This window comes from Zalophus californianus, chromosome 16 (genome assembly GCF_009762305.2).
Source record: "Zalophus californianus isolate mZalCal1 chromosome 16, mZalCal1.pri.v2, whole genome shotgun sequence".
Lineage (NCBI taxonomy): Eukaryota > Metazoa > Chordata > Mammalia > Carnivora > Otariidae > Zalophus > Zalophus californianus.
The window spans coordinates 40,671,958-40,699,591 of NC_045610.1; the positions used below are offsets into that span (position 1 = coordinate 40,671,958).

Here is a 27,634-nt window from a genome sequence, read left to right on the forward strand (position 1 = left end):
GGCTTCATCCTGATAAGGGGGGGATTTCAGTTGGTTCGCATATTTTAACAGCTCTGTGAATCTGGCTCTAAATAGGTTTTAGATACCCAATTACAGCTGGGTATCTCTCAGCGGCACCATTTTGTGACAGGCCTATTTTTAACTGTGGTCCTGGCTGGCTTTGCCATCTCTCAGAACCCTCAGATGAGGGAGCCCCAACCCCTGCTTCTGTGGGAACAGCTCAAGGGGCCCTCAGCAACACTCTTGGCATGAGGTGGAGACACTGACCACAGGCCCTGGGCTCTTCATGCTGCAGAAGTGAAGTTTATTAGCAAAATAAAAACCAGGCTACCTACCACTTCTCAGACTGTGAAGCAACAGAAGAGAGCAAAAGGAGTGTTTAAGACACTCTAAATTTTAGAGAGGAAGCCCAAATCCAGGGGCCTGGGCTAAGCCACTGGACTAGAAAGCCCATCAGCAGAGAAGCACTGCCTGGCATCAGCTCCCCGCCCAGCTGGCCAAGGGAGCAAGGCCTCAGGGGCCAGGCCAGCAGAGTGGAACCAGTGGGGCTGCAGACGGTTCCCATCTCCCTCAGGCTGAGGAGGGTGTCAGCATCGAGGTGTTGAGCTGGAGCCACAGGAGGCCCGAGGAGGCCCAGAAAGGCAGGGAGAGCAGGGGGTACAGGCTGCAGGGACTGGGCGGGGGGTGCTGGAGGCTGGGGTCGCACATGGGTTGCAAGGGAGCCTGTGGAGAGAAAAAGATGAGATGTTTGAAATACTGACGTCAGAAGTGCATGAAAGACGAAAGTATACAGACACTTCAGAATCAGAAAAGCAAAAGGGGATTGTAGACCTTGGAGGTCCTGCTGGGCCTAGAAAGTCCACAGTGGAGCTGGGACCAGAGCTCACCGTGCCCCTGTGCAAAACCAGGGCTTCCAGCCCCAGGCAAAGGAACACGGATGAGAAAGGCAGAAAGGCTGGCCAGGCAAGAGCAGGCCAGAGGTTAGCTGCCCTCCGATTGACATATAACCCCCAGTCTTGTTGATTATTGCTTAACGGGGTGTTCTATCCACCTTACCTTTTGCACAGCGCAATGGAAGGACAAAATGAAAGAATGGCTGCAAATGCCCTTAGCAATGTTCTTTAAACTTGAGTATGAAGAATCCCTGTTACTAGAATACTTCTTCCAGAGAGAATTTAGCAAAACCTAAATGCACTGAGCTCTCAGTATTTCAGCACACCCGTGGCAATGATTGGCATCTGGGAACATAATGTGGTCAGCAGAATGGATGGCATGAGCTGAAAAGTTCCCGAATGCCCTACTCTACGTCCAGGCGGCTCACCAGGCTTAAGTTTGTCCCCAGAGAAGCAGTCTGCAATGCCACCCCTCCTTTCAAATCATCCCCACAAGAGGTCCCTGCTTTTACACATGACACTGGCACAAACGTCAGGGTACACACTTGCAATCCTCGCTCTCCAGAAGGTTCCGGTACGTGGCAATCTCACACTCTAGCCGGGCCTTGACGTCCAGCAGCACCTGGTACTCCTGGTTCTGCCGCTCCAGGTCAGCCCGGATCTCGGAGAGCTGTTCCTCCACGTTGCTGATCAGGATCTGCATCTGGGCCAGCTCGGTGCCAAAGCGAGTGTCAGCTTCACACAGAGAGTTCTGCAGACAGTCTTTCTGTAATACCAAAGGGGGAAGCAGGTGGAAAATCATGGACTGCAGCCCTCAGTCTCTCCAGTAAGACTGTGACACCCCAGGGGGCGGAGCAAGATGGCGGAGGAGTAGGAGACCTGGATTTCGTCTGGTTTCAGGAATTCAGCTGAATAGGGATCAAACCATTCTGAACACCTACGAACTCAATAAGAGATCGAAGATAAGAATAGTAACAACACTCTGAACAGAAAAGCGACCACTTTCTGGAAGGCAGGATGTGCGGAGAAGTGAATCCGAGGCGATATTCGGGAGGATAGACGGCGGGGGAGGGGGCCTCCGTCGGCCGCTTCTGGCAAGTGCTAGAGCCGCGGAGCACAAAATCGGACCTTTTAGAAGTCGGCTCCGCGGAGGGACGTCGCTCCAGTGGCTAAGCGGGGTGTGGAATGCTCGCAGGACAGTGTGGTCTCAGGACCCTCGGGGTGACAGAAAGACTGGGGGTGCCTGAGTGCGGCAGAGCTCCCAGGGATCGGAGCAGGGAAGTCGGCTGCAGAGATGGAGCCGAGTCGCGGGCTCTCAGCTCAGGGTGGCCATAAACTGTGATCCGCGGCCTAGTCGGGCTACTGCTCCTCCAGCAGGGACCCAACAAGCGGCAGAGGCGGGGAGACTCCCCTTCCTCCCCTGGGAGGAACAGCGCGGAAGAGCACCGCAGGGATCTGCTGGGTTTGGAGACTCCACACGGGGTCGGGTGCCAGACATAGAAACGCTCGATCACAGGCCGGGTGAGCACGGAGTGCGGCCGGAGACCGGGGAGACAGGAATGACTGCTTTTCTCTGGGGGCGCACTGAGGAGCGGGGCCCCGAGTTCTCCGCTCCTCCGGGCAGAGATTGGGAGGCCACCATTTTCACCCTGGTCCTCCAAAGCTGTACCGAGAGCTTGCAGGGAACAAAAGCTCCTGAGAGCAAACCCAAGCAGCTTGCTTAGCCCGGATTCACAAGGGCGGGGCAATTCCGCCTCCGGCAAAGACATTTCGGAACCACGGCAACAGGCCCCTCCCCCAGAAGCTCAGCAAGAACAGCCAGCAAGCCAAGACCAAGTTTACTGATCAAGGAGAACGGGAGAACTCCAGCGCTAGGGGAATACTGCACATAGAATTCATGGCTTTTTTACCATAATTCATTAGTTTTTCAAAGTTAATTTTTTTAACTATTTTTTTAATGTTTCTTTTTCCCTTTTTCAAACAACATCTTATCAATCCCTTTTTAAAAAAAATTTTTTTTATTTTTCATTTTTAGAGTCATATTTTTATCCCTTCATAGTAGTTACCCTTATTTTTGGCATATATATATATATATAAGTTGTTCTCTCCTTAAAATTTTGAGATACAATTTCTTCTAACAGATCAAAATATACCCTAAATCACTAGTGTATGGCTTTGTTCTAGTCTCCTGCCTGATCACATTCTCTCCCTTTTTTTTCTTTTTTCTTTTTCTTTTTAAATCTTCTTCTTTCTTTTTAAAAACAACTTCTTATCTTATTAAGTCCTTTTATAAAATCTTTTATAATTTTCATCTTTACAGTCATCTCCCATCCCTTCATTATTACACCCCTTATTTTGTACATATATAAGTCTTTCTTCCTTTAAAATTTTAGCAGGCACTTTCTTCTAACAGAACAAAATATGCCCAAAAGCTAGTATGTGGCACTGATCTATGCACTAGCCTGATCATATTTGATCATATTCTGGTTTTTTTTTGTTTTGTTCTGTTTTTGTTTGTTTTTATCTTTTTCTTTTTCCTTTTTTTTTTCTCTTCTTTCTTTCCCTTTCTTGTCCCCTGGTTTCAGGTCTTTTCTGATTTGTATAGAGTATATTTGGTGGAGACGTTAACCTGTTAGCATTCTGTTCTCTCATTCATCTGTTCTCCTCTGGACAAAATGACAAGACGAAAAAAATCACCTCAGCAAAAAGAACAAGAGGTAGTACCGTCTGCCAGGGACCTACTCAATACTGACATTAGTACGATGTCAGACCTAGAGTTCAGAATCATGACTTTAAAGATACTAGCTGGGCTTGAAAAAAGCATGGAAGTTATTAGAGAAACCCTTTCTGGAGAAATAAAAGAACTAAAATCTAACCAAGTCAAAACCACAAAGGCTATTAATGAGGTGCAATCAAAAATGGGGGCACTAACTGCTAGGATAAAGGAGGCAGAAGAAAGAATCAGCGATATAGAAGACCAAATGATGGAAAATAAAGAGGCTGAGAAAAAGAGAGAGAAACAACTACAGGATCACGAGGGCAGAATTCGAGAGATAAGCGATACGATAAGACGAAACAACATTAGAATAATTGGGATCCCAGAAGAAGAAGAAAGAGAGAGAGGGGCAGAAGGTATATTGGAGCAAATTATAGCACAGAACTTCCCTAATGTGGGGAAGGAAACAGGCATCAAAATCCAGGAGGCACAGAGAACCCCTCTCAAAATCAATAAAAATAGGTCAACACCCCGACATCTAATAGTAAAACGTACGAGTCTCAGAGACAAAGAGAAAATCCTGAAAGCAGCTCAGGAGAAGAGATATGTAACCTACAATGGTAGAAACATTAGATTGGCAACAGACCTATCCACAGAGACCTGGCAGGCCAGAAAGGACTGGCATGATATCTTCAGAGCACTAAACGAGAAAAATATGCAGCCAAGAATACTATATCCAGCTAGGCTGTCATTCAAAATAGAAGGAGAGATAAAAAGCTTCCAGGACAAACAAAAACTAAAGGAATTTGCAAACACGAAACCAGCCCTACAAGAAATATTGAAAGAGGTCCTCTAAGCAAAAAGAGAGCCTAAAGCAGCATAGATCAGAAAGGAACACAGAAAATATACAGTAACAGTCACCTTACAGGCAATACAATGGCACTAAATTCATACCTTTCAATAGTTACCCTGAATGTAAATGGGCTCAATGCCCCAATCAAAAGACACAGGCTATCAGATTGGATTAAAAAACAAGACCCATCAATATGCTGTCTGCAAGAGACTCATTTTAGACCCAAAGACACCCCCAGATTGAAAGTGAGGGGGTGGAAAACCATTTACCATGCTAATGGACACCAAAAGAAAGCTGGGGTGGCCATCCTTATATCAGACAAATTAGATTTTAAAACAAAGCCTGTAATAAGAGATGAAGAAGGACACTATATCCTACTTAAAGGATCTATCCAACAAGAAGATCTAACAATTGTAAATATCTATGCCCCTAACATGGGAGCAGCCAATTATATAAGGCAATTAATAACAAAAGCAAAGAAACACATTGACAACAATACAATAATAGTGGGGGACTTTAACACCCCCCCTAGACAGATCATCTAAGCAAAAGATCAACAAGGAAATAAAGACTTTAAATGACACACTGGACCAAATGGACTTTACAGACATATTCAGAACATTCCATCCCAAAGCAACAGAATACACATTCTTCTCTAGTACCCACGGAACATTCTCCAGAATTGATCACATCCTAGGTCACAAATCAGGTCTCAACCGGTACCAAAAGATTGGGATTATTCCCTGCATATTTTCAGACCACAATGCTTTGAAACTAGAACTCAATCACAAGAGGAAAGTCGGAAACAACTCAAATACATGGAGGCTAAAGAGCATCCTACGAAAGAATGAATGGGTCAACCAGGAAATTAAAGAAGAATTAAAAAAATTCATGGAAACCAATGAAAATGAAAACACAACTGTTCAAAATCTTTGGGATACAGCAAAGGCAGTCCTGAGAGGAAAATATATAACAATACAAGCCTTTCTCAAGAAACAAGAAAGGTATCAAATACACAACCTAACCCTACACCTATAGGAGCTGGAGAAAAAAACAGCAAATAAAGCCTGAACCCAGCAGGAGAAGAGAAATAATAAAGATCAGAGCAGAAATCAATGAAATAGAACCCAAAAGAACAGTAGTTCAATTGCTGGATCGTATGGTAGCTCTATTTTCAACTGTTTGAGAAACCTCCATACTGTTTTCCAGAGGGGTTGCACCAGCTTGCATTCCCACCAACAGTGTAGGAGGGTTCCCCTTTCTCCACATCCACATCTGTTTCGTTGAAACAGTAGTTTCAACGAAACTAGGAGCTGGTTCTTCGAAAGAATTAACAAGATTGATAAACCCCTGGCCAGACTTATCCAAAAGAAAAGAGAAATGACCCAAATCAACAAAATCATGAATGAAAGAGGAGAGATCACAACCAACACCAAAGAAATACAAACAATTATAAGAACATATTATGAGCAACTCTATGCCAGCAAATTAGATAACCTGGAAGAAATGGGTGCATTCCTAGAATGTATCAACTACCAAAATTGAACCAGGAAGAAATAGAAAATCTGAACAGACCTATAACCATTAAGGAAATTGAAGCATTCATCAAAAATCTCCCAACAAACAAAAGCCCAGGGCCAGATGGCTTCCCAGGGGAATTCCATCAGACATTTAAAGAAGAATTAATACCTATTCTCCTGAAACTGTTCCAAAAACTAGAAATGGAAGGAAAACTTCCAAACTCATTTTATGAGACCACCATTACCTTGATCCCAAAACCAGACAAAGACCCCATCAAAAAGGAGAATTACAACACCAAAACAAATTATGTAATATATGGTGATTAACATAACAATAAAAAAATTTTTAAAAAAAAGGAGAATTACAGACCAATATCCTTGATGAACATGGATGCAAAAATTCTCACCAAAGTACTAGCCAACAGGATCCAACAGTACATTAAAACGATTATTCACCATGACCAAGTGGGATTGATCCCTGGGCTGCAAGGCTGGTTCAACATCCGCAAATCAATCAATGTGATACAATACATTAACAAAAGAAAGAACAAGAGTCATGTGATCCTCTCAATAGATGCAGAAAAAGCATTTGACAAAGTACAGCATCCTTTCTTGATCAAAACTCTTCAGAGTATAGGGATAGAGGGTACATACCTCAATATTGTAAAAGCCATCTATGAAAAACCTACAGCGAATATCATTCTCAATGGGGAAAAGTGGAGAGCTTTTCCCCTAAGGTCAGGAACGCAGCAGGGATGTCCACTCTCACCACTGCTATTCAACATAGTATTAGAAGTCCTAGCCACAGCAATCAGAAAATAAAAAGAAATCAAAGGCATCCAAATCGGCAAAGAGGAAGTCAAACTCTCACTCTTTGCAGATGATATGATACTTTATGCGGAAAACCCAAAAGACTCCACCCCAAAACTGCTAGAACTCATACAGAAATTCAGTAAAGTAGCAGGATATAAAATCAATGCACAGAAATCAGTGGCATTCCTATACACCAACAACAAGACAGAAGAGAGACAAATCAAGGAGTCGATCCTATTTACAACTGCACCCAAAACCATAAGATACCTAGGAATAAATTTTACCAAAGAGGCAAAGGATCTGTACTCAGAAAACTATAAAATACTCATGAAAGAAATTGAAGAAGACACAAAGAAATGGAAAAACGTTCCATGCTCATGGACTGGAAGAACAAACCGTGTGAAGATGTCAGTGCTACTTAAAGCAATCTACACATTCAATGCAATCCCCATCAAAATACCATCCACCTTTTTCAAAGAAATGGAACAAATCATCCTAAAATTTGTATGGAACCAGAAGAGACCCCGAATAGCCAGAGGAATATTGAAAAAGAAAAGCAAAGCCGGCGGCATCACAATTCCGGACCTCCAGCTCTATTACAAAGCTGTCATCCTCAAGACAGGATGGTACTGGCACAAAAACAGACACATAGATCAATGGAACAGAATCGAGAGCCCAGAAATGGACCCTCAACTCTATGGTCAACTCATCTTTGACAAAGCAGGAAAGAATGTCCAATGGAAAAAAGACAGTCTCTTCAACAAATGGTGTTGGGAAAATTGGACAGCCACGTGCAGAAGAATGAAACTGGACCATTTCCTTACACCACACACAAAAATAGACTCCAAATGGTTGAAAGACCTAAACGTGAGACAGGAGTCCATCCAAATCCTAAAGGAGAACACAGGTAGCAATCTCTTCGACCTCAGCCGCAGCAACTTCTTCCTAGAAACATCACCAAAGGCAAGGAAGCAAGGGCAAAAATGAACTCTTGGGATTTCATCAACATAAAAAGCTTTTGCACAGCAAAAGAAACAGTCCACAAAACCAAAATACAACCGACAGAATGGGAGAAAATATTTGCAAATGACATATCAGATAAAGGGCTAGTATCCAAAATCTATAAAGAACTTATCAAACTCAACACCCAAAGAACAAATAATCCAATCAAGAAATGGGCAGAAGACATGAACAGACATTTTTCCAAAGAAGACATCCAGATGGCCAACAGACACATGAAAAAGTGCTCAACATCGCTCGGCATCAGGGAAATCCAAATCAAAATCTCAATGAGATACCACCTCACACCAGTCAGAATGGCTAGAATTAGCAAGTCAGGAAACGACAGATGTTGGCCGGGATGTGGAGAAAGGGGAACCCTCCTACACTGTTGGTGGGAATGCAAGCTGGTGCAACCCCTCTGGAAAACAGTATGGAGGTTCCTCAAACAGTTGAAAATAGAGCTACCATACGATCCAGCAATTGCACTACTGGGTATTTACCCCAAAGATACAAATGTAGGGATCCGAAGGGGTACGTGCACCCCAATGTTTATAGCAGCAATGTCCACAATAGCCAAACTGTGGAAAGAGCCAAGATGTCCATCGACAGATGAATGGATAAAGAAGAGGTGGTATATATACACAATGGAATATTATGCTGCCATCAAAAGGAATGAGATCTTGCCATTTGCAACGACATGGATGGAACTGGAGGGTGTTATGCTGAGTGAAATAAGTCAATCAGAGAAAGACATGTATCATATGACCTCACTGATATGAGGAATTCTTAATCTCAGGAAACAAACTGAGTGTTGCTGGAGGGGTGGGGGATGGGAGGGATGGGGTGGCTGGGTGATAGACATTGGGGAGCGTATGTGCTATGGTGAGCACTGTGAATTGTACAAGACTGATGAATCACGGATCTGTACTTCTGAAACAAATAATGCAATATATGTTAAGAAAAAAAAAGAAGAAGATAGCAGGAGGGGAAGAATGAAAGGGAGTAAGTCGGAGGGGGAGACGAACCATTAGAGACGATGGACTCTGAAAAACAAACTGAGGGCTCTAGAGGGGAGGAGGGTGGGGGGATGGGTTATCCTGGTGATGGGTATTAAAGAGGGCACATTCTGCGTGGAGCACTGGGTGTTATGCACAAACAATGAATCATGGAACACTACATCAAGAACTAATGATGTAGTGTATGGTGATTAACATAACAATAAAAAATTATTTAAAATAAAAGACTGTGACACCCCAAGGTATTGCCAGGCCTGGAGAACAAGCTAACTCCTGTTAGCAGTCCTCAGCTGGGAGAACTAAACGTGCCATTGTTCTTCATTCTAGACCTCAGGATAAGTTTGCAGGACCTCCCTCATATGGGTAATGTTCATTCCCTCATCATCCACATCTATGAGAAAGTTCTTGCAAAGGCAAGGAAATCAAGGTTTGAACTGTGTCCTGGTCTGTATTTAAGGGAGGCAGGTACTGAACCAAGCAAAGGAGCTCACCAGCGTGTGCTGGGCCTGAAGCTCCACCTCCAGGGCGTTCACTGTGCGTCTCAGCTCCAGGATCTCCGACTGGCAGCACCGCAGCTCCTCGGAGCAGGACATGTCCTGCTTGCTGATGCTTTCAGACTGAAGCACAAGGGCACAGAGACATGATCAGTAACCTGCCCAGGTGGAAGCCAGGGTCCCTCCCTGCTCCGAGGCAGCACCCGCACCTGATCTTGGAACCACTCTTCCAGATCATTGTGGTTGGTCTGCACCAAGGCCTCATAGTGGCACCTCATCTCCTGCAGCACCCTGCTCAGGTCCACGGTGGGCTCCGCATCCAGCTTAATCTGGAGCTTGTCCCCCAGCTGGCTCCTCAGGAGGCGGACTTCCTGTGGGCACAAGAGGACATCTCAGCCGTGGAGTCCCCACTGCCCTCCACCCCAAAACCTCATCTCCCACTCCCCACCCTCCCCAGTGATTTCCCTGGGCTCCTCTGAGGACAAGGCACCACCTGCATTAGCCTAGCAACTTCCAAAGGCTGTGGATGAAGAGCAAGTCCCCACTGAAAGCTGGAGCTCACCTCCATAGCTTGTGAGGCTTACCCACAAGGCAGGGCCTGTAGATCTCCCATCCTGAGGAGGAGGAAGAGCTTCATTTCTTCCCCCAAATGAGCCCAAATTCACTTCCAGAAAGTCTTACACAAAGGGCCATGTACCTGCTCATGGTTCTTCTTAAGGCAGAGCAGCTCCTCCTTGAGGGACTCCAGCTGGGCCTCCAGGTCACACTTGGCGAGTGTGAGGTCATCCAGCACCCTGCGCAGGCCGCAGATGTCGGCCTCCCCCAGCTGACAGAGAGAGTGTTCCATCTGGTACCTTTAGCAGGAAAGATACAGGAGTCGGGAGTAGAGAGCAGAGGGACCCCAGGACACTGGCAGCCACTCCACTGGCCATCCCTCTGCAGTCTAATTGTGAGTTGGCATTTCCTATGTGGCACACTCCCAGCCTGGAAAGCAATGGGGTGTTCCCCACCCATCTGACATGAAGCACCACTAGGCAGAGTGGCCAGGACTGAGGGTGCTGGGGCAGACACACGGCCAGCACCTGCCCTCAGGTGATCCCTGCAGACCCTCCTCTTCCACGCCCCCTACTGAGGCAGACCCTGGGTTCTCTCAGATTAGAAGCCAAATGCCAGATGGGAGGATAGAAATGGCCCTCTTTAGCTCCAGAGGAGTGAGGCTTCCACAGAGTTCTGAAGAAAGAATAAAGCACAATGCCCCTTCCTGTTCCCAGGTTGGACCTTCTGAGGTGGCATAAACCTTTTGAGCCTCACAGGCCTCCATCATAGATGGTGGAGCATGATTCCTGTCATGAGTTATTAGTGCTCACAAATTGGTTGGGCTGCAGTGTGGAAACATTCTCATGGAGGCAGCAGAATTTGGTAGGAAATGGCCTCAGCGTAGGAAACGTAGGGCCAGGTTCCAGTCCTACCACTCAGTGGCCACATGACTTGGGGCCCTGAGCTTCAGTTCCCTCACAAGGATGAAGCCATCAGTGCCCTGCCTACCTCCCCAGGTCCTTGGAACAGGAAGCAGCAAGAGTATGATGCATTCTCAAGCATGTTGTGAACTATAAAAGCTAAACAATTGAGGGGCAGAGGAGTGTTCTTTCAAGATCGTGGGCATAATGCCCTCTGTTTTCTCTTGCTTTAACTGTCGGTTTGGGATCTTGGTCAATTATATCTCTAATGCCAACTGCATCACCAGAGAGAAAAAGTCAGGGTAGGTACCTGGCTCCCCCCTCTGCCTGTTCTACCCCAACTCACTTGGTCCTGAAGTCATCTGCAGCCAGCCTGGCATTGTCTATTTGCACAACCAGCCTGTTGTTCTCAGATTTGATGCACAGGATCTGGGGAAAGAAAGAAGGCTCAGTAATTGACTATCTCTAGAGCCATCAATGGCCTCGGGTCAAAAGAAGTTCCATTGGCCTGAGATTCAAACAACAACATCCCCTTGGACTCCCAAACACCTAAGAGATGCTGGTGTGACACAGGGCGGGGGCTGTGCATGAGGATGCTTGGCAAAGGTGGAAGGCATACAGCCAAAAGAACTGGGAGATGGAAAGGAATAGCAAACTGAACACATAACAGAGACTTAATTTTATATTGCCAGCCGTGATACTTAGCCTGATATGAACAAGATCTGAAATCTAGGCCACAGAAACAATGGACTGGTTATGAAAGGTTTAGATGAAGAGGGACCCATTCTTAATAAGAAGTCCCTTATGCTTGTTGATCAACTTCCCCAAAGGTCTTCTGTGAATCTAGCCAGGTTTCTGTGGCCCTTATTTGACACTTTTTGTCTTCCTATCTCCAAAACAAAGATGTAGTTTCTTAAGAAGCTTTGCATTGATTATCAAAGGGGACAGTAGCTATGCAGAAGAGACCAGTGCTACTGAATGACCATATACTGGCTCATAAGGGACATTAGAACATGCCGCCTTGTACTGCACTGGAGGTTACGTTGCACTGTCTTTGCAACTACAATGTTAGAATTGTAAGTACTGAGATAAGCAAACATAAACTCAGAATCCTGGGGAGTCAAATCTCCCATCTCAACTTCTACATATTCCCATTCATCTGCACTCAAGAAATTCTCTTCCCACAGTCAAAAAAGAATTTTTTTTTTCAAATGTGGCTATTTCCAGTCCCAATCCAGGCCCTGAAAATTTTGTGCAAGTGTCAGTAATCTTTTTCTGTAAAGGGCCAGACAGTAAATATATAGGGTTTGAAGGCCATGGATCTCTGTCACAGCTATTCAACTCTGCCATTAGAGCGCAGAAGCAGCCATACACAATACATTAATGAATGAGCATAGCCATGTACCAATAAAACTTTATTTATAAAAATCAGTTAGTAGGCCAGATGGGCCATAGTTTGCCAACCCCTGATCTGAAGCACCACAAACCTCACCTTCTGCTGGAGCTCTTCAATGGTCTGGAAGTAGGACTGGTAGTCTGGACACATGGTGGACTCATGGCATTTGCTCGACTCTCGGATCCTGGTCTCTAGCTCCGTGTTCTCCTTCTCCAGCTGGCGCACCTTCTCCAGGTAGTTGGCCAGGCGATCGTTCAGGAACTGCATGGTCACCTTCTCGTGGCCATTCGGGGCACCTTCCCCATAGTTCTCACAGACTCCAATGTTGCCGGGAATGTTGCAGGTCCCTGGCAAGGGGCAAGCAGTGCGGCAGCTGTGGGGCATACAGAGGCTGGGTTTGCCCAGAGGGGTTGCCCCCACACGCACTCGGTTGGCATGTGCCAGGGTGGCTGACAAGCATAGGGAAGCGGGCTTGGCCTCTGGAAACTTTCCACTGAGGAGAGAACTGCAGTGATGAGAAGTCATGGTGTTCGAAGGCCAGACGTGTCCTTTGCCCACAGTTGGATTTGCTTGAAGTAGAAGCCTTCCTTCTCCTCCAGACCTTATATAGATTTGTAGTGGGTGTTGGTGCAAGAAAACAGGCATTTTCCTCATTAATATTTATGTTGATTCTCATACAATCACTCTATTAGTCAGTGATTTTTGTCTCTTATAAAGAGTTAATGAGCTCATGAAAGAGGCCTTCACCCACACAGGATACTTCCCCGCACTGCAGGGTCCTACAACACAGAGAAAATGAGGTTTTCTTCAAGTGGCCCACATCCTGTAGCTTATGTCTCTTTCCCCTCTGTCAATTTATCTGCGAGATAATCAACAACCAGAGACTCCTAAAATCACCTCAAAATCTCTCCCTCTCCAGTATCCTTTTCCTGCCTCCAAATGTTTCCATCATGGCAAAGTCTAAAATAATCATCAAATCAGGCACACTGAGGAAAGCAAAACAAATCACAATTAGTTTGTTTCAGCAGATATGTATAGAGGTCTCCACTCTGGGACGCAGCTTAGCCTGCCTGGAGGGAGGGGTTTAGATTTTAGTAAGAGGAATAAGAAAGTAAATGACCTTTATTATAAAGGCAATAAGAGAGGGGGTTAAAAAAAAAAAAAAAGCTGCATAGATTTTTAAGAAGAGAGCACACTGTGTGACCAGAAAAAGACTTCATGGAACAAGGAGCATTTCAAATGTGTTTTGAATGATGGTTTCCAGGAGGGGCTGGGGGAGAGACCATCTCTCATAGAGACCAAAGTGAACAGAATCAAATGTGTCTGGGAAATGGAAAATAGTATAGCTGTGCTGGAGCCCTGGAAAGTTGCATTCAGTCCAGGTTGTGGGAAGCCTTGAATGCCAGGACCATCCCATATATAGTCTTCTGGTAAAGGCAAATCAAAGGTAGGAATCTGCCCCTGGAAGCTGACTCTCCCCAAATATGAGGAAAAATAAATACACAGCTTCCTTATGAAGGAAGGTAACAGAGAAGAGATGAAAATCTCCTCTATAAACATTAGAGGACAACATCAGACCAGAACAACAAAACAGAAACCTAACTTCTAAATTGATTTTGGTGTCTGAAAACTGAATAGACACTTTTTAATTACTCATGGGTCAAAGGAGATATCAGATGAGAAATTAAAGTATTTTCAACTGAATTAAAATGGAAATACCACCTATCAAACTGATTTGGGCAATTAAGACTTCCCTGTGCAAGCATGAGATAAATAAGTAGTTTGGGAAGCAGGAAAAAAAAAAAAAAAACTTCATGAATGAAACAGGGTAATCTATGACTCCCAAGAAATAAAATTATCGGTTTTTTGTATTAGAGTCTATAGGCTAATTAAGGCAGGCAGTGATTAGTACTTTATGGTGTCTGTTCTCAGGCACCTCCTCCTCCTTTCTGGCAGCTTTCCTTGTAAGACACTGGTCCTCTCACCCACTGACTCCCTCTACACCTTGTTTAAGGAGATACACACTCAAGAACTTTGATCTTTCATCTTTTGAAACTTCGTGCATTTCTTTGAAATGCACCCACCTTGATTGTCCATTACTTAGCAGACTGTAAAATAAAATTTAAATTTCATTAATCTTCAGACACACTCAGAGCTTCAGAAGCTTTATGGCCTCCTCCATTCCTAAACAAATAAGCCAGTTGTTCAGTAAGCCCTGGAAAAGGGCAGCCAGCCAGCTTCTAGGCTATGCTAACGAAGACGCTGCTTTGACCCCATTCCTAAGATGAATGAATTTACCAGGAGGACCCTTGAGGCAGGAGGTACGTGTTTTAGGTGGCTCTAAAACAAGGAATCTGAGCTAAAAGGGATCTCAAAGACTTCTAGTCTAAGGCCCTTTGGCATTAAATCCCTTCTGATAACCTTCCAACTCATTGTCCAGTCCACTGCTCTCCGGAAGGCCCATCCCATCACTGGCCAGCTGGGCCTCTGTGGCTCAGCTTCCCAGGCTTTGTGCAAGATGCTGGTGTCAAGAGATAAATAACATCTAGCTCTATCTTCAGGGGCTTACAATACAAGGGACTGTGAGAAAGTCCTTTCTGCAGAGAGACATATCTACCTCCATGCTGTTTATGTCTATTGCTTTCATTTGTTCCTGCATTCTTCAATAAACATTGAGGGAGTACCCATTCTGTTCCAGGCAGGCTCTGATGCTGGATGCTGGCAGTAGGTTAGCAAGTAAGTCAGAGAGTTTGCCTTCCAGCTCTTTCTAATCCCCCTCGCCATCCTGAGTACATTCCTATGGATACATTCCATGGAGTCTCTACTACTCTTAAGTGAAGGCCCTAGAATGGAATTTCTGATGAGCAGGGATTAAGAGGCTGCCAGCAGATGGCCCAGAAAACCTTCATGCCCAGGACTCCTGTGTGCAGTATGCTGGTGCCACCAACTCTTAAGACATGGTATCCACCCAGCCATCAGTTGGTCCCATACATAAACAGTGAGACCCATGGGAACACTTCCCCTTAACAACTCTAACTACAGATATGGGCAATATTCACCAAGGCAGGGTTTACCGCCATCAGTGAACTTGTCCCAGTGAGCTACTCCAAGTGATTCAGTATTCATATAAGCTCCTCTAACATTCAAAGCCATCTCAAGGCACCATGAGGATTGCAGTGATGAATCAGAGAAATCCCCACCTCTGAAAAAGCTCAGAGCAGAAAGAAAAATAGGTCATGTCACTCAAAGGAAAGAGAAGTCACAGAAAGAGCTGCAGGGGTGGGGGGGGCGGATATCAAGAGACTTTATCTGGAGCTTGAAATATAGATAAGATTTGGACAGGCAGAGGAAAGACAGAAAGGATTTTCTAGAAAAACAGGTAACCACAGGCACACACTCAGAAGCAGAACCGTGATGGTGGGCTCTGGAGAAGCAGGGGTACAACCTTAGGAATGCAAGCGTGCAGCCAACAGAGGCCTGCCCCAACAGGAACAACTTTGAATGACACAAAAATGTAGACCTCAAGAGTCAAATAGCATTTTTAAAGCCTAGAGAACTGAAATTTATACTAACTTACGCAAAAAAAAAAAAAAATGTGGTCTCCTTATATTTTTGTAACTTCTACACAGGTGATTCTCAAACTTTAGGCTGCATCAGAATCATCTGGAGGGCTTGCCAAAAGGCAGATTGCCAGGCCCCCATGCCAGGGTATCTGATTCAGTAGATTTGGGGTCAGCCCCAAGAGTCTGCATTTCTAACAAGTTCCCAGGTGATACCGACTCTGGGGTCTGGAGAGCACACTTTGAGAACAGGACCTCTGCTCCACAGAAAGAGAAGAGCTTCCTGGTGGCTGTCGTCCTATGTAAATGAAGCACAATGTAGCAAACTGGTATTTGATGCATTCAGGAGGGGCCAATGTTTGGGCACATTTGAAATGTGTGTTAGCACGTGTTGTCTTTAATATAACAAGCAAGTTCTGTTTGTTTTCTTCCTAGTCATTCTTCTTCACAGAGGTTTGTTTTATAAGAACATCTAAGACAGAAGGAGAAGGGAGGGACCAGAGGGGAAACCCATACAGTGTTTGTTAAACCTGTGGGTATGAAGCCTGTCCACATGAAACAATATCTGTAGCGGACAGATGAAGGTCAAGTGAAGTGATACTTATTAACATCTACTAGGCCCTGGGAATCTGGCTTGGCACTCACACAGGATTTCATGACTCTCTCTCTCTCTCTCTCTCTCTCTCTCTCTCTCTCTCACACACACACACACACACACACACACACACACACACACCCTACATATTCAGAGTTGATACACACTATCATATTTTACTACTTACTCTGCACTCCTGGGTATTGTACCTCAGGCTTTAATCCTTTCAACCACACTGCAAAGTGGTTGCCAGTATCCCATTATAGAATAAGCAAAAAGCTCAGAGCGGTTAGGAACTTGTCTGAGCTCACAGAACTAGAAAAGAAATTCCGAGAAACATTAGCTCCGGTCGACCAGACCCTCAAGCCCAAGCCGAGGCTCCTAGCCAGCCATCACAGATACCCATTCCATCCACGTGCTTCATTCCACAAACCAGTGCCACAGTCCCCTCTGAGCTGCACACTCACCCAAAGAGCTAGAAGTAGAGCAGGGGACAGAACAGAATCCTCTGGAGGTTTTGAGCAGACCAGAGAGATGACCAAAGGGCAGTTTAGGAAAAGCAGTGCCCAGAATGCACCCTGAGATGGGGATGGTGAATCTCCATTCTGCACGCTCTCCAGCACATACTGCAGTGCCTGGTACATAAAACACACTCGGGAACTATCAAACGAGACAGTGAAGGGCTGGTAGTATGTGCAGGATAAACTTGGTACAGAGGAGACGGGGCAGATGGAAGAGGAGGAGACGCCTACAAGACCCCTAGCAGCATGTGATGAAATCAGCAGTGCCGACAGGAAGGGATGGGCGGCAGAGGTGTTCCCAGAGGACTCTACCAAAACACTACAAGGCTGAGTCATTTGCAGTATATGGGGGTCAAAGGAGGGAGGGACGCCAAGTGTCCCTGAGGTCCCTGGGTTCCTGGGACAATAATGTGGTGGGAAGGGAAGCCGCAGGGAAGTCAAAGAGCTGGCTCAAGGGGACAGATGCTGAATTCAAGTTTTGGAGAATGTGAAATGTAGCCCATTGGGACTGCCCATGCCCACCAGGAGGTCGGAGGGAAAGACCTGGAGCCAGGCAAGAGCAGCCTGAGTTGCTTGGACTCACTGAGAGACTCTCCTGGTTTCTTACACCAGGCAGGCTGGTAGAGCGGTTGAGTTAGCCCAGAGGCTCATACCTAAACCAGGCAGTGATTCTCAAAGGGAGGGTCCCCTCCCCCTGCTGGAGGGGAAGTGGTGAGGAAGATATTTTGGTTAGAGGGAATGTCATTTAAAAACAAACAGCCTGTATTCTAAATGAGCTGTCTTTTAACCATGACTGGGCTTGGTATTCATATTTTTTAAAGCTAAATTAACATTAAGTGAGAAGTGAGGGTTTTTTTTGAATATTTGTTAAAGAGAAGGCACAAATGAGAAAAATGTTGAGAAACACTAAATTAGGTGAAAAGAAAGAAATGATTCAATAAGATGAGCTCAGAAGGGGCGGATTTGATTTTGTTCTAGTCGGGAAGATGAAGGGAGGATGATGAGGGGGTGGCAAGGCAAAGCCTTAGGTATCACACATCATGGACCACAACACACAAAAATTAATATCTAAATAAAAAATGTTCCCGTTCAGAAAAGTCCAGAATTCCATCTCAATATTCTTGGCTTCTGGGTGTAAACAGTGGTGGGAGCAGAAGTATGGGCCCTTCCCCAAAGCTGGCTCAGTGACTGGGGGCCTGCCGCCAGCCACCCTCTCTTCTTCCACTTTACTGGTATTTGGGAGAAATGGCATTTGGAGTAAAAAAAAAAAAAGCAGGTTATGAGTGGTGGGGCCTGCAGAGGCCTGCCTGGTGTCATTGTGTGAAGCCTGGAAAAAAGTATTACAGATCAGCACATTGGTAGTGCAGGGTGGTAATCTGAAGACTAATGGGCTTAGTACTTACAAGGTGGCTCAAAACTGGATCTGGTCCTAAACCAAGGGAGCAAAAGTCTCAGGGGAAGAAAAATAATCAATATGGTTAAAATTGCTGTGACTAAAGCAAAACCAGATATGCACCTTGGGTCCCTATCAGTCCAATCCATGAGGATAGTGGGATGCAGGGAGGCCAGAGGGCCCCGCGTGGAACGTACAGATGTGAGAATCAGTCTGTGAGTGGAGAAGTGCTTGGATTTTGGCACCAGAGGGCACCCTGAGCTGTTGGGCATAATTCTGGATGATTGTAAAACCAGTGTCCAGGTGCCCTGGGCCGGGCTGGATAGCCACCTGCCAGCCTCCCTAGCCGGCAGTACCCCCTGTGTCCGAACAGCCTTTCCTACTACAGCCAATAGCCATGGGGGTCCCAAATTAGAGTGCATTCAGATTGTGACCTGGCCAGGCAAGCTAGGAACAGGCCAGATTTTCATGGCCCTGTTACATGAAAAGGTAATGGCCACTCCTTAAAGCATATAATTTTTGTGAGTTACTTGTTAGAAGGAAGCCCACAAGAGCCCACTTGTCCTCTGACAGCCCAAATAATACTTTTTTTTTTTTTTTGGTTAGGCCATTTGGAGAGAAACACTAAGCTCCAATAACAAGAGTGGTTGGTTTTCCTTATTGCTTAGAAGTGGACAAGGAGGGTGGTCAAACTTCCAGGCCACCGACTTGGAAATACATGGCCCCTGATACTGCTAATGGGTTTTGCTACAACCTCTGTAGTTCCTCTTTCCTTCTAAGAGGAAAAGATTATCCCTGCTGGTTCCCAGGCAACCCCACAGGCCAATATCCGTCGAACACCTTCTCTATGCCAGGAGCATTGTAGGGATTATCCCTCAAAAAGAGTGAAGGGGAAATAATATTTTTCTAATTTTACAACTGAAGAATAGGTCTCAAGAGAGTGTAGTGGCCTGGCCAACTTCATTTAACTAGTGTCACAGAGGATAGGATTTGAGCTTGGATCTGCCCAACTCCAGAGCAGGTGCTCTTTCCATCATACTATGCTACCATGCAGGAGAACCGAATCTGCACTGGTCTTTGGACCAGGGTAAACAAGGGAACCGAAATCTGAGAGTTTCATTCTTGGACATGCTCAGCCCATGCCAGATGCTAAACTGACTAGCATAGCAAAGGAGGCACATAATCTCTCAGATACTCTTCTACCATGTCTGGCTGTGACCCACCTGGGCCTGGGTCAGAGCCATGTCCAAGAGGCAGACAGGCATTTGGAGCACTCATGCCAACTGCATTCCTCACCATTGGTGCTTCAAAGGCAACAGTAGAGGAGACAAGCATACATCTCTCTGGAGGAAAATATGCCCAGGACCCAGACAACTGTCCCCAGTGCCCAATCTAAGAAAGCAGGTGGTAATGCTGTGCCTCCATAAAAGGGACAATTTGAATGAGAGAAAAAACTTGGCGACCTGTCCAGGGCAGTTCTCAGCATGACCTCCCTTTGGCTAGACTGGAACTCTAAGTTGTGTGATTTTGCTCTTGGACCAAATACCAAGGGGCTGAAGATGCCAAAAGCATGGTAGGGACATGTTAGTTCTGAGCTGTTCTGAAGGAATTCAAACCTGGCAACCAAAATGGCTTCCTTTCCCCAGTCTGTAGGGATCAATGGGCAAGGTAAGTACACATCCAGTGTCAGCAAAGGGCCTTCATCCAAAGGCTAAGACCCCAGTGCCCTAGAGAGATCCTGGCAGCAAGGAGACATGTCGGAGCCAATGACCACCCAAGGTCTTGAGGGCCAGACTCTATCACACCACATACATTGCCAAACACCAGAAGTGTAGCACTTGATGCAGGAAGGAGATTTATTGACCATTTTGTACAAGAATCCAATTACATCTTAGGAGAGTCTGAAGCATTGGAGTAGAACCAAAATCCCAGAAGAGGTACTGGGAACAAACAGTAGCTTAAGTGAAAGACAATTACAGCATTGGGGGAGAAATGCAGCAAAGGGACACACAGGGAGCCACAGCTTAGAAGTTTCTGTTGTACTTTGATTCAGTGAAAATGCCTCCAGTTGAGTTTGGTCTTCCTGGAGGGAAGACTAAGCAGGTGAGGGCAATCATAGCCCCAGGGCAGCCAGCCTTGACCTTCTGCACTGGCACTCAGACCTTCAGAATCAGCTCTCAGTGCTGGCGCCACTGGCTTAGAGAGGGCTGCAGGTGGCAGGAGCACAGCCTGGACAAAGGACACAGGAGGCAGCCATAGAGCAGGGATTGATGGGGAGTCTGCAGGGAGAGAGAGAGAGGAAGAGTTAGACACAGGAGTACAAAGATGTCTCAGTGATGCACAGAAAGGGCAAGACCAAAAGGGTAAAGGAGGGGTCTGCCACCAAGTCACAGGGCCCTTCTTCCATTCTCATCTATGTCTTTCCACATCCAGGAATCCTCTGGGGAGACCCAGCTTAGGAACCAGCTATTGTTTATGTAACAGTCAATCCACAGTACAATCTGCACACACCGGAGAGCTGAGTGCATCACTAAGCCAGCGTGCACAGGAAGGCTTGTTCTTTATGATAAAATCTCCTTCCACAACCATGTCAGTTATCTGTGAGGAATCGCCTGATAGTCAGGTATGTAGCTTGGCCAGAAATTGACCCAATCACACATACTTGCAATCCTCGCTCTCCAGAAGTTTCTGGTACGTGGCAATCTCACACTCCAGCCGGGCCTTGACATCCAGCAGCACCTGGTACTCCTGGTTCTGCCGCTCCAGGTCAGCCCGGATCTCGGACAGCTGCTCCTCCACGTTGCTGATCAGGACCTGCATCTGGGCCAGCTCAGTGCCGAAGCGGGCATCAGCTTCACACAGGGAGCTCTGCAGACAGTCTTTCTGTAATGGGAAATAATGGGGTAAGAGACCCAGGTGTCCCAAAATTCAGCAGTGAAAATCATGGCCAACCTCACCATGGAGCACATTCCAAGAGGTCACAGGACATTCCCAGAACTCTAGAGGAATCACCGCCAATATCATCATGACTTTTCACAAAAAAAAAAAATCTAACTTGAGGAACAGTGTCCTGTTCATCCCTGGATTCCCAATACCTGACAAAGTAGACACCCAGTAGACACCCACGAAATCTCGTGGAATGAATGAGTGCCTGAACCCCCGCACGTTATTCTAAAGGAAGTGGAGTTGACTTGTAAGAGGAACCATTTTTCAGCATCCAACTAACCTTGACAGCAAGGCACCTCCCCCAAGGAGGGAGGGACCCAGACCCTGAGTTCTGACTGTCAGTGGAACTGATGAGTGGGACTTCTGAGAGATGCTGCTAGCAGGCCATGGCCAGTGGCACTAGCAGCATGGTGAGGGTGGAGGACCGTACCAGGCTGTGCTGGGCCTGAAGCTCCACCTCCAGGGCGTTCACCGTGCGTCTCAGCTCCAGGATCTCCGACTGGCAGCACCGCAGCTCCTCGGAGCAGGACATGTCCTGCTTGCTGATGCTTTCAGACTGAAGCACAAGGGCACAGAGACATGATCACCCCCCTGCCCAGGTAGAAGCCAGGGTCCCTCCCTGCTCCGAGGCAGCACCCTCACCTGATCTTGGAACCACTCTTCCAGATCATTGTGGTTGGTCTGCACCATGGCTTCATAGTGGCACCGCATCTCCTGCAGCACCCTGCTCATGTCCACGGTGGGCTCAACATCCAGCTTAATCTGGAGCTTGTCCCCCAGCTGGCTCCTCAGAATGCTCACTTCCTGCAGGAATAGAAGGACCCACACCCTGAGTGAGGAAAGAGCTTTTGACAGAGCAGATGGCACCTGAACTCCTCCCCAGACAAACAGCATGAGGGGAGACCCCACTGGTGCACTGATGTAAAAGGTCTTGCCCACGGTCCACTGGGAAGAGCCCACTTGGACACCTTCCTAAACTGACAAGGCAAAACTTTACAGACAAGAAACTCCCCCCTGCCACCTCCCACACAGTCAGCCTGACTCCAAGACCCCGATCAACCCTTCATCCCGATGCCACCTGAGCCCAGGTTCGAATCCTAGAGCCACAAGGTGAGCAGTGCTCCCTTTTCTGCCCAGTGCCCTCCCTCAAGGGTCTGCAGCCCCAGGCCCACACCTGTTCATGGTTGCTCTTGAGGCAGAGCAGCTCCTCCTTCAGGGACTCCTGCTGGGCCTCCAGGTCAGCCTTGGCCAGGCTCAGGTCATCCAGGAGCTTGTGCATCCCACACATGTCCGCCTCCACCACTTGGCGCAGGGAGAGCTCACTCTCGTGCCTTCCAGCACAGGAAATGTTAAGGTCAGCAGAATGATAAGGATATCCCCTCTCAGCTGCCCCTGGTTCCCACCAACTTGGATCCTCTTTTCCTCAATTAATTAACTTACACTCTGATGGATCCTGTGAGATCCAACATGAGCTACAGAGCTCATAGTCGGGACAAGTATCATTATGCCCACTGGATGGGACGAAATGGGAACCTGAGGCTCAGAAAGAATAAATGGATTATCCAGGATTTTATACCTTGGTTAATAGTAAATACATGGATTCAACCTAAGTGTTCAAACTTCAATGCTGTGTTCATTCTGCTATAAAAGATCATTTAGCCAGGAAAAATAATGACTCAAAAGTAAGCCTTCTGGACCTACAGTTTTCTAGTTTGCCCCATGGATTAACTATTTCACATGATTTTTATGCCTTTCTCATTCATTCATTTGCAACTCTTGATACCAAGGAGCTACAGTGACAATTCTTCCCATTGATAAATTCAGCCAAGAGTCAGTGCGTCTGTCAACAACAAATGCACTGAAAGTTTATTCTTGCAATGACTTGATTTTGTTTCTGGCTATAACACAAAGCTCTCTTATCTTTCAGATGTGGGGAGAAAATGACATGAGACCTGACCAATCTAGATGATTCTTCCTCTTTTTGTTTCAATGCTTTTGTTCTCTTTCTCCTATGTAAGGACCACTTCTAGTAATAGGTTAAGTTATGGTTTGGAAAAGAAGAAAGTGCACACTTAGGTATTGATCCATTCATGCTTCTAGTCAGCAACTATTTTCAAACCCCTACTTTGGGCCAGTACCATAATTGGCACCTAGAAATAGAACAAAAAAGAGGAGTCACTCTGAGCCCTCTTCTAGTCCTACTTACTTGATTCTAAAGTCATCAGCAGCCAGCTTGGCATTGTCGACTTGGATAATCAGCCTGGTATTCTCAGCCTTGCTGCACAGGATCTGAGGAAAAGCAGGAAGACAGTTCACACACAAAACATCATACTCTGGGCTCCAGCTCTACAGGTAGCATCTACACTCATACTCAAAGCTCCTTGAACCTTCAGGAGCTTTTAGCCTGCCATGCTCTTCCACCTTCCTCAGACCCAGCACATCCCAAGCTACTCCAAACCTTACCTTCTGCTGGAGCTCCTGGATGGTCTGGAAGTAGGACTGGTAGTCTGGACACATGGTGGACTCATGGCATTTGCTCGACTCTTGGATCCTGGTCTCTAGCTCCGCATTCTCCTTCTCCAGTTGGCGCACCTTCTCCAGGTAGTTGGCCAGGCGATCGTTCAAGAACTTCATGGTCACCTTCTCGTGGCCATTTGGGGCGCCTTCCCCATAGTTCTCACAGACTCCAATGTTGCCAGGAATGTTGCAGGTCCCTGGCAAGGGGCAAGCAGTGCAGCAGCTGTAGGGCATACAGAGGCTGGGTTTGCCCAGAGGGGTTGCCCCCACACGCACTCGGTTGGCATGTGCCAAAGTGGCCGACAGGCACAGGGAGGCAGCCCTGGCCTCTGCCCCAGGCTGGTCCACAATGTCAATGGAGGAGCCACAGATATTTGTTGCTACAGGCATCCTGGTGCTGCCTGGACACTGGGATGAGCTAATGCAGCAGGAAGTCATGGTGTTAGGCTGAGGTTGCACAGAAGGTTCAGATCAGCTGGGAAGGCCAAGCCACTGAGTCTGCCAACCTCCCTCCCGCCTGGAGCTTTTATACCCCATCCCAGGTGGGTGTTGGCTCCATGCCTTGACCTCAGTGCCTTGATTCTCTCCCTATTGTTGTACTGTCATCCTGTTACTCAGCTGTTGAGTTTACCATTAAGAGTTCCCCACCTCATTAAAGGAATGTTGATGAATTTGAGGTGCCCTTTGATTTTTGATATCAGGTTATCTGTTGAGGAAAGGTCAGAGATTTCTATTTCTACCCAACAGTCACCAGCAGTTAATTCAACTTCCAGATGTCCTCTCTGGACTGGGCCAGCATCTCTGTGGATATGGACACACTCAGGGATTGAATCTTTCAGTCAATTTTCTGTGTATCAGGAGAGACAGTGAATATGTCACCTGTGCTTAGACTCACCCAGACTTTCCTTTGAAGAGAAACACCAGTTTATAAACTGGTAAGTCTACAGACGCTTGATTATTGTGAGGTCCCATTTCTTCTTTCTTCTATCCTTTACACTGCACACTCCCCTTCAGAAGCTTTAGAGCATCAGTGCATCCAGAAACATTATTGCTAGCTAAGTTTTGGTTGACTAGTCAGAATCAGTTTTCAGTCATTCACTTGTTCAGCCTGTTTCCTAAACATTCCCTAGAACTTGAGCAGTTTGCTGGTTTTTGAACATGCAATGGTCCCTATTCTTCAGGAGAAAACAGCACCCCAGAAATCTCAGGTTTTCTTCAACAAACTTGAATGAGAACCATTGATCAATGGGAGTTGGTGAAAGAGAGGATCCATGGTCCTAAACAAGGATGTATCTAGAGAGAAGCTACTGACAAACAAACAAACAAACAAAAAAATATTTGATCCAGAAAAGGGAACTGGGACCAGAGCTCAAGGGATATTTAAAGAAAAGTTCAAGAACTAACATTTATGAGAATGTAAGTTGTAATAGCTATCCTGCAGTGTTTTTTCCTATTTAATCCTTACTACCTGAATATACTATGAATGGCTATTCATAGCCTCAGTGTGCGAATGAAGAAACTAAAACCATCTTCAAATTAACAGAGAAATAAATTGTCAAGAACTCGATTCAGTTTCATGTCTGTAGAGCCCACTCATTCTCTTTCCACCCTGCCATGACCCCTGGTTAGAACAACCTGTGTGTTGTCTGGGCTGTTGTTTTGTTGCAGGAGGGAGGCTTAGTTGTTGGCCAAGAAGCTGACGCGAAAAAAAAAAAAATATATATATATATATATCTCTGAGGGTCCTTGTGTTCCAGCAAAGGAAGATGTTTAGGCACAGAGCAGAGAGGACAAAAAATGCACATAGAAAAAGTTATATTCAAAAGTTGAGAGTCTAAAATAGACCTCACATCCCGGAGATTTTTGTTAGAGCCAAGGGACTAAAGCAACCATGAGCTGTGGGGTCAGAGGTTGCCCCTCCAGAGTGCTGGAGGGAAAGTAGAGGGACTGAAAGCTGGAGGAAGAGCTAATCGTAGAACACCCCAGAAGGATACAAATAGGTCTCTTCTCTAATCTCTCAAATTCAAGAACAAGCATCCCCAAGAAAACCAAATAGGAGGCAATGGATGTGAGTATTGGTGAAACCTGGGCTCTGAGAATGCTCTCAAAAAGAAATAAAGAAATCTGGAATTCTTCCCAAAAGGAAAAGCCACTCTGGGGTCATCAGTGCCAGTTACCCTGAGATCACCAATGAATAACCCCTTACAAACACCATAATTAGGAGACATCACCAGGCCTGGCCTTCCCATCCTTCAGAGGCCTCTGGGTGTAATCTGCATAAGTTCCATCTTCAAACACCCCTTTATTTCTCTCTTGCCTCATCCCAGTGCATCACTTTAATCCAGAGAATTGGACCATTGCATTTGTTTCCTTTGATTTGCTAAATAGGCTCCACCTTTTGGCCCTATCCCCTGGCAGGATTTGTCCCATTGACTGAAATTATGGTTCCTTCCATCTCGGGACACACGCCACTTGTTACTTTTTAGGCTTCACAGATGGAGTGTTGATGCCCTCACTGACACCCCTCTCTAAAGCCTTGGCTTGGGCTTGGCGTGGTCTGTTTTGCATAATGACACTGAAGCCACTTGTTGCTCTTAGAGAAGTGGGTTCTACTGATTCTTCTTTTGTCTCAAAGGAACCGGCAGTAAGTGGAAGGCATGAGGCAGGTGTTTGAGACGCTGTGTAGCTGGGGAGGAGCCTACCCTTGACATCCCGGGCTGCCTCCTTTCTCTCCCTCTAAAGAGTCCTCGGCCCCTGAGAACAACATATGAGCCAGGTTGCATGAAGGGAATTCCTGGCGATGAAGTGTGAAGGAAGGGACAGACCTGCAGCCCTCCTTTTTCACAGGGGCCATCCAATCTCTCGTTGGGAGTGAAAGTTTTGGAGTTGCTTTCTGTCTTCAGGGGGAGGTGGAGCACTGGGTCCAGAACAGCATCATTCAAAGTCATGGCGTTGGGACCTACTGAGACAACTCTGTGTGAAAGAGAAAGCAATGATGTCAGAGCAGCCCAGGGGTTAGGATCTGGTCTGCAGCTACCTTATCTGTAGCCAGGGGGTAGATTCTGAGGGTGTCTAAGGAAGCAGGTGCTGTCCACAAGCAGCGTGCCCTGTGTGTGCTGCACCAGGAAGAGGTTGGCAGACCACAACAGGTGGTCCATCTGGCCCAGCTGTGCTTGTACACCCTCAGACACTCTGGGCAAGGGGGTCCCAGGACGGACACCCTCAGGGATCTTTGTGATCTCAGAAGTCTGCCTCGAGAGGCTTTGAAAAAGACTGAAAGTTGCCATTATCTTCTTCCTTAAGTGGGATTTTATGATATGATTACTTGGAAGTCTTTAGTCTGATTTTAAGGGTCTTTATTAGTAGTAGTCTTCTTCATTCTTGTCCCAGGTCTCCAGAGCATCAGAGACTAGCTGACAAAAACAATTGTCTGCACTTCCTCTCTCCGTCATCCCCTGATAACAGGGTTCCTTTATCCACATTCTAGGGCAGCACATTTGCCCTTATCTATCTCCTACCCCAGCCCATTACAAAGCCCTTTAATGCAGCATAGTAGTTATGGTTAAGGCCAAGAACTCTGGAGCGAGCCTGCCTGGGTTCGGATTCTGGTTCTACCATTTACTAACTGTGGAAACTTGGCCTGGTGGCTTGACCTCTCTGTGCTGTGGTTTCTACATATGTAAACAGAGGCAGTAATAGAATCTAGCTCATAGACTTGTTTTAACTATTAAAGAATTTGATCTCTGTAAATCATTTAAAATAATGTCCAGCACATGGCAGAGTAAACACTAAATAAGTGTTCGCTGGTTTTTTTCAAGTGGCTTTTAATCATGGGTTTAGATGCTCACATCATTTAAAATTCAAAAATGCTTATTAAATTACCATTTTGTACCTATTTAAATGAGCAAAGATCAAAAAGGTTAATGTCACAATGTTGGCAAG

At 46.1% G+C, this 27,634-nt stretch overlaps 2 protein-coding genes across 2 annotated transcripts; both read right to left on the minus strand.

The window, feature by feature from the left end:
- Positions 1–587: 587 nt before the first annotated feature.
- LOC113939660 (keratin, type I cuticular Ha8-like) lies at positions 588–12,685 on the minus strand. The gene is made up of 7 exons (XM_027626089.2): positions 12,257–12,685; positions 11,111–11,193; positions 10,005–10,161; positions 9,517–9,678; positions 9,305–9,430; positions 1,439–1,659; positions 588–723 (listed from the first exon to the last, which is right to left on the minus strand). The coding sequence occupies exons 1-7, from the start codon at positions 12,683–12,685 to the stop codon at positions 588–590; spliced, it is 1,314 nt and encodes a 437-aa protein (XP_027481890.1).
- Positions 12,686–20,426: 7,741 nt separating this feature from the next.
- Positions 20,427–24,229, minus strand: LOC113939647 (keratin, type I cuticular Ha7-like). The gene is given in 7 exon segments (XM_035724625.1): positions 20,427–20,508; positions 20,892–21,112; positions 21,606–21,731; positions 21,818–21,979; positions 22,350–22,506; positions 23,382–23,464; positions 23,639–24,229. Coding segments are annotated over 7 exon segments (1,422 nt in total).
- Positions 24,230–27,634: the final 3,405 nt, after the last annotated feature.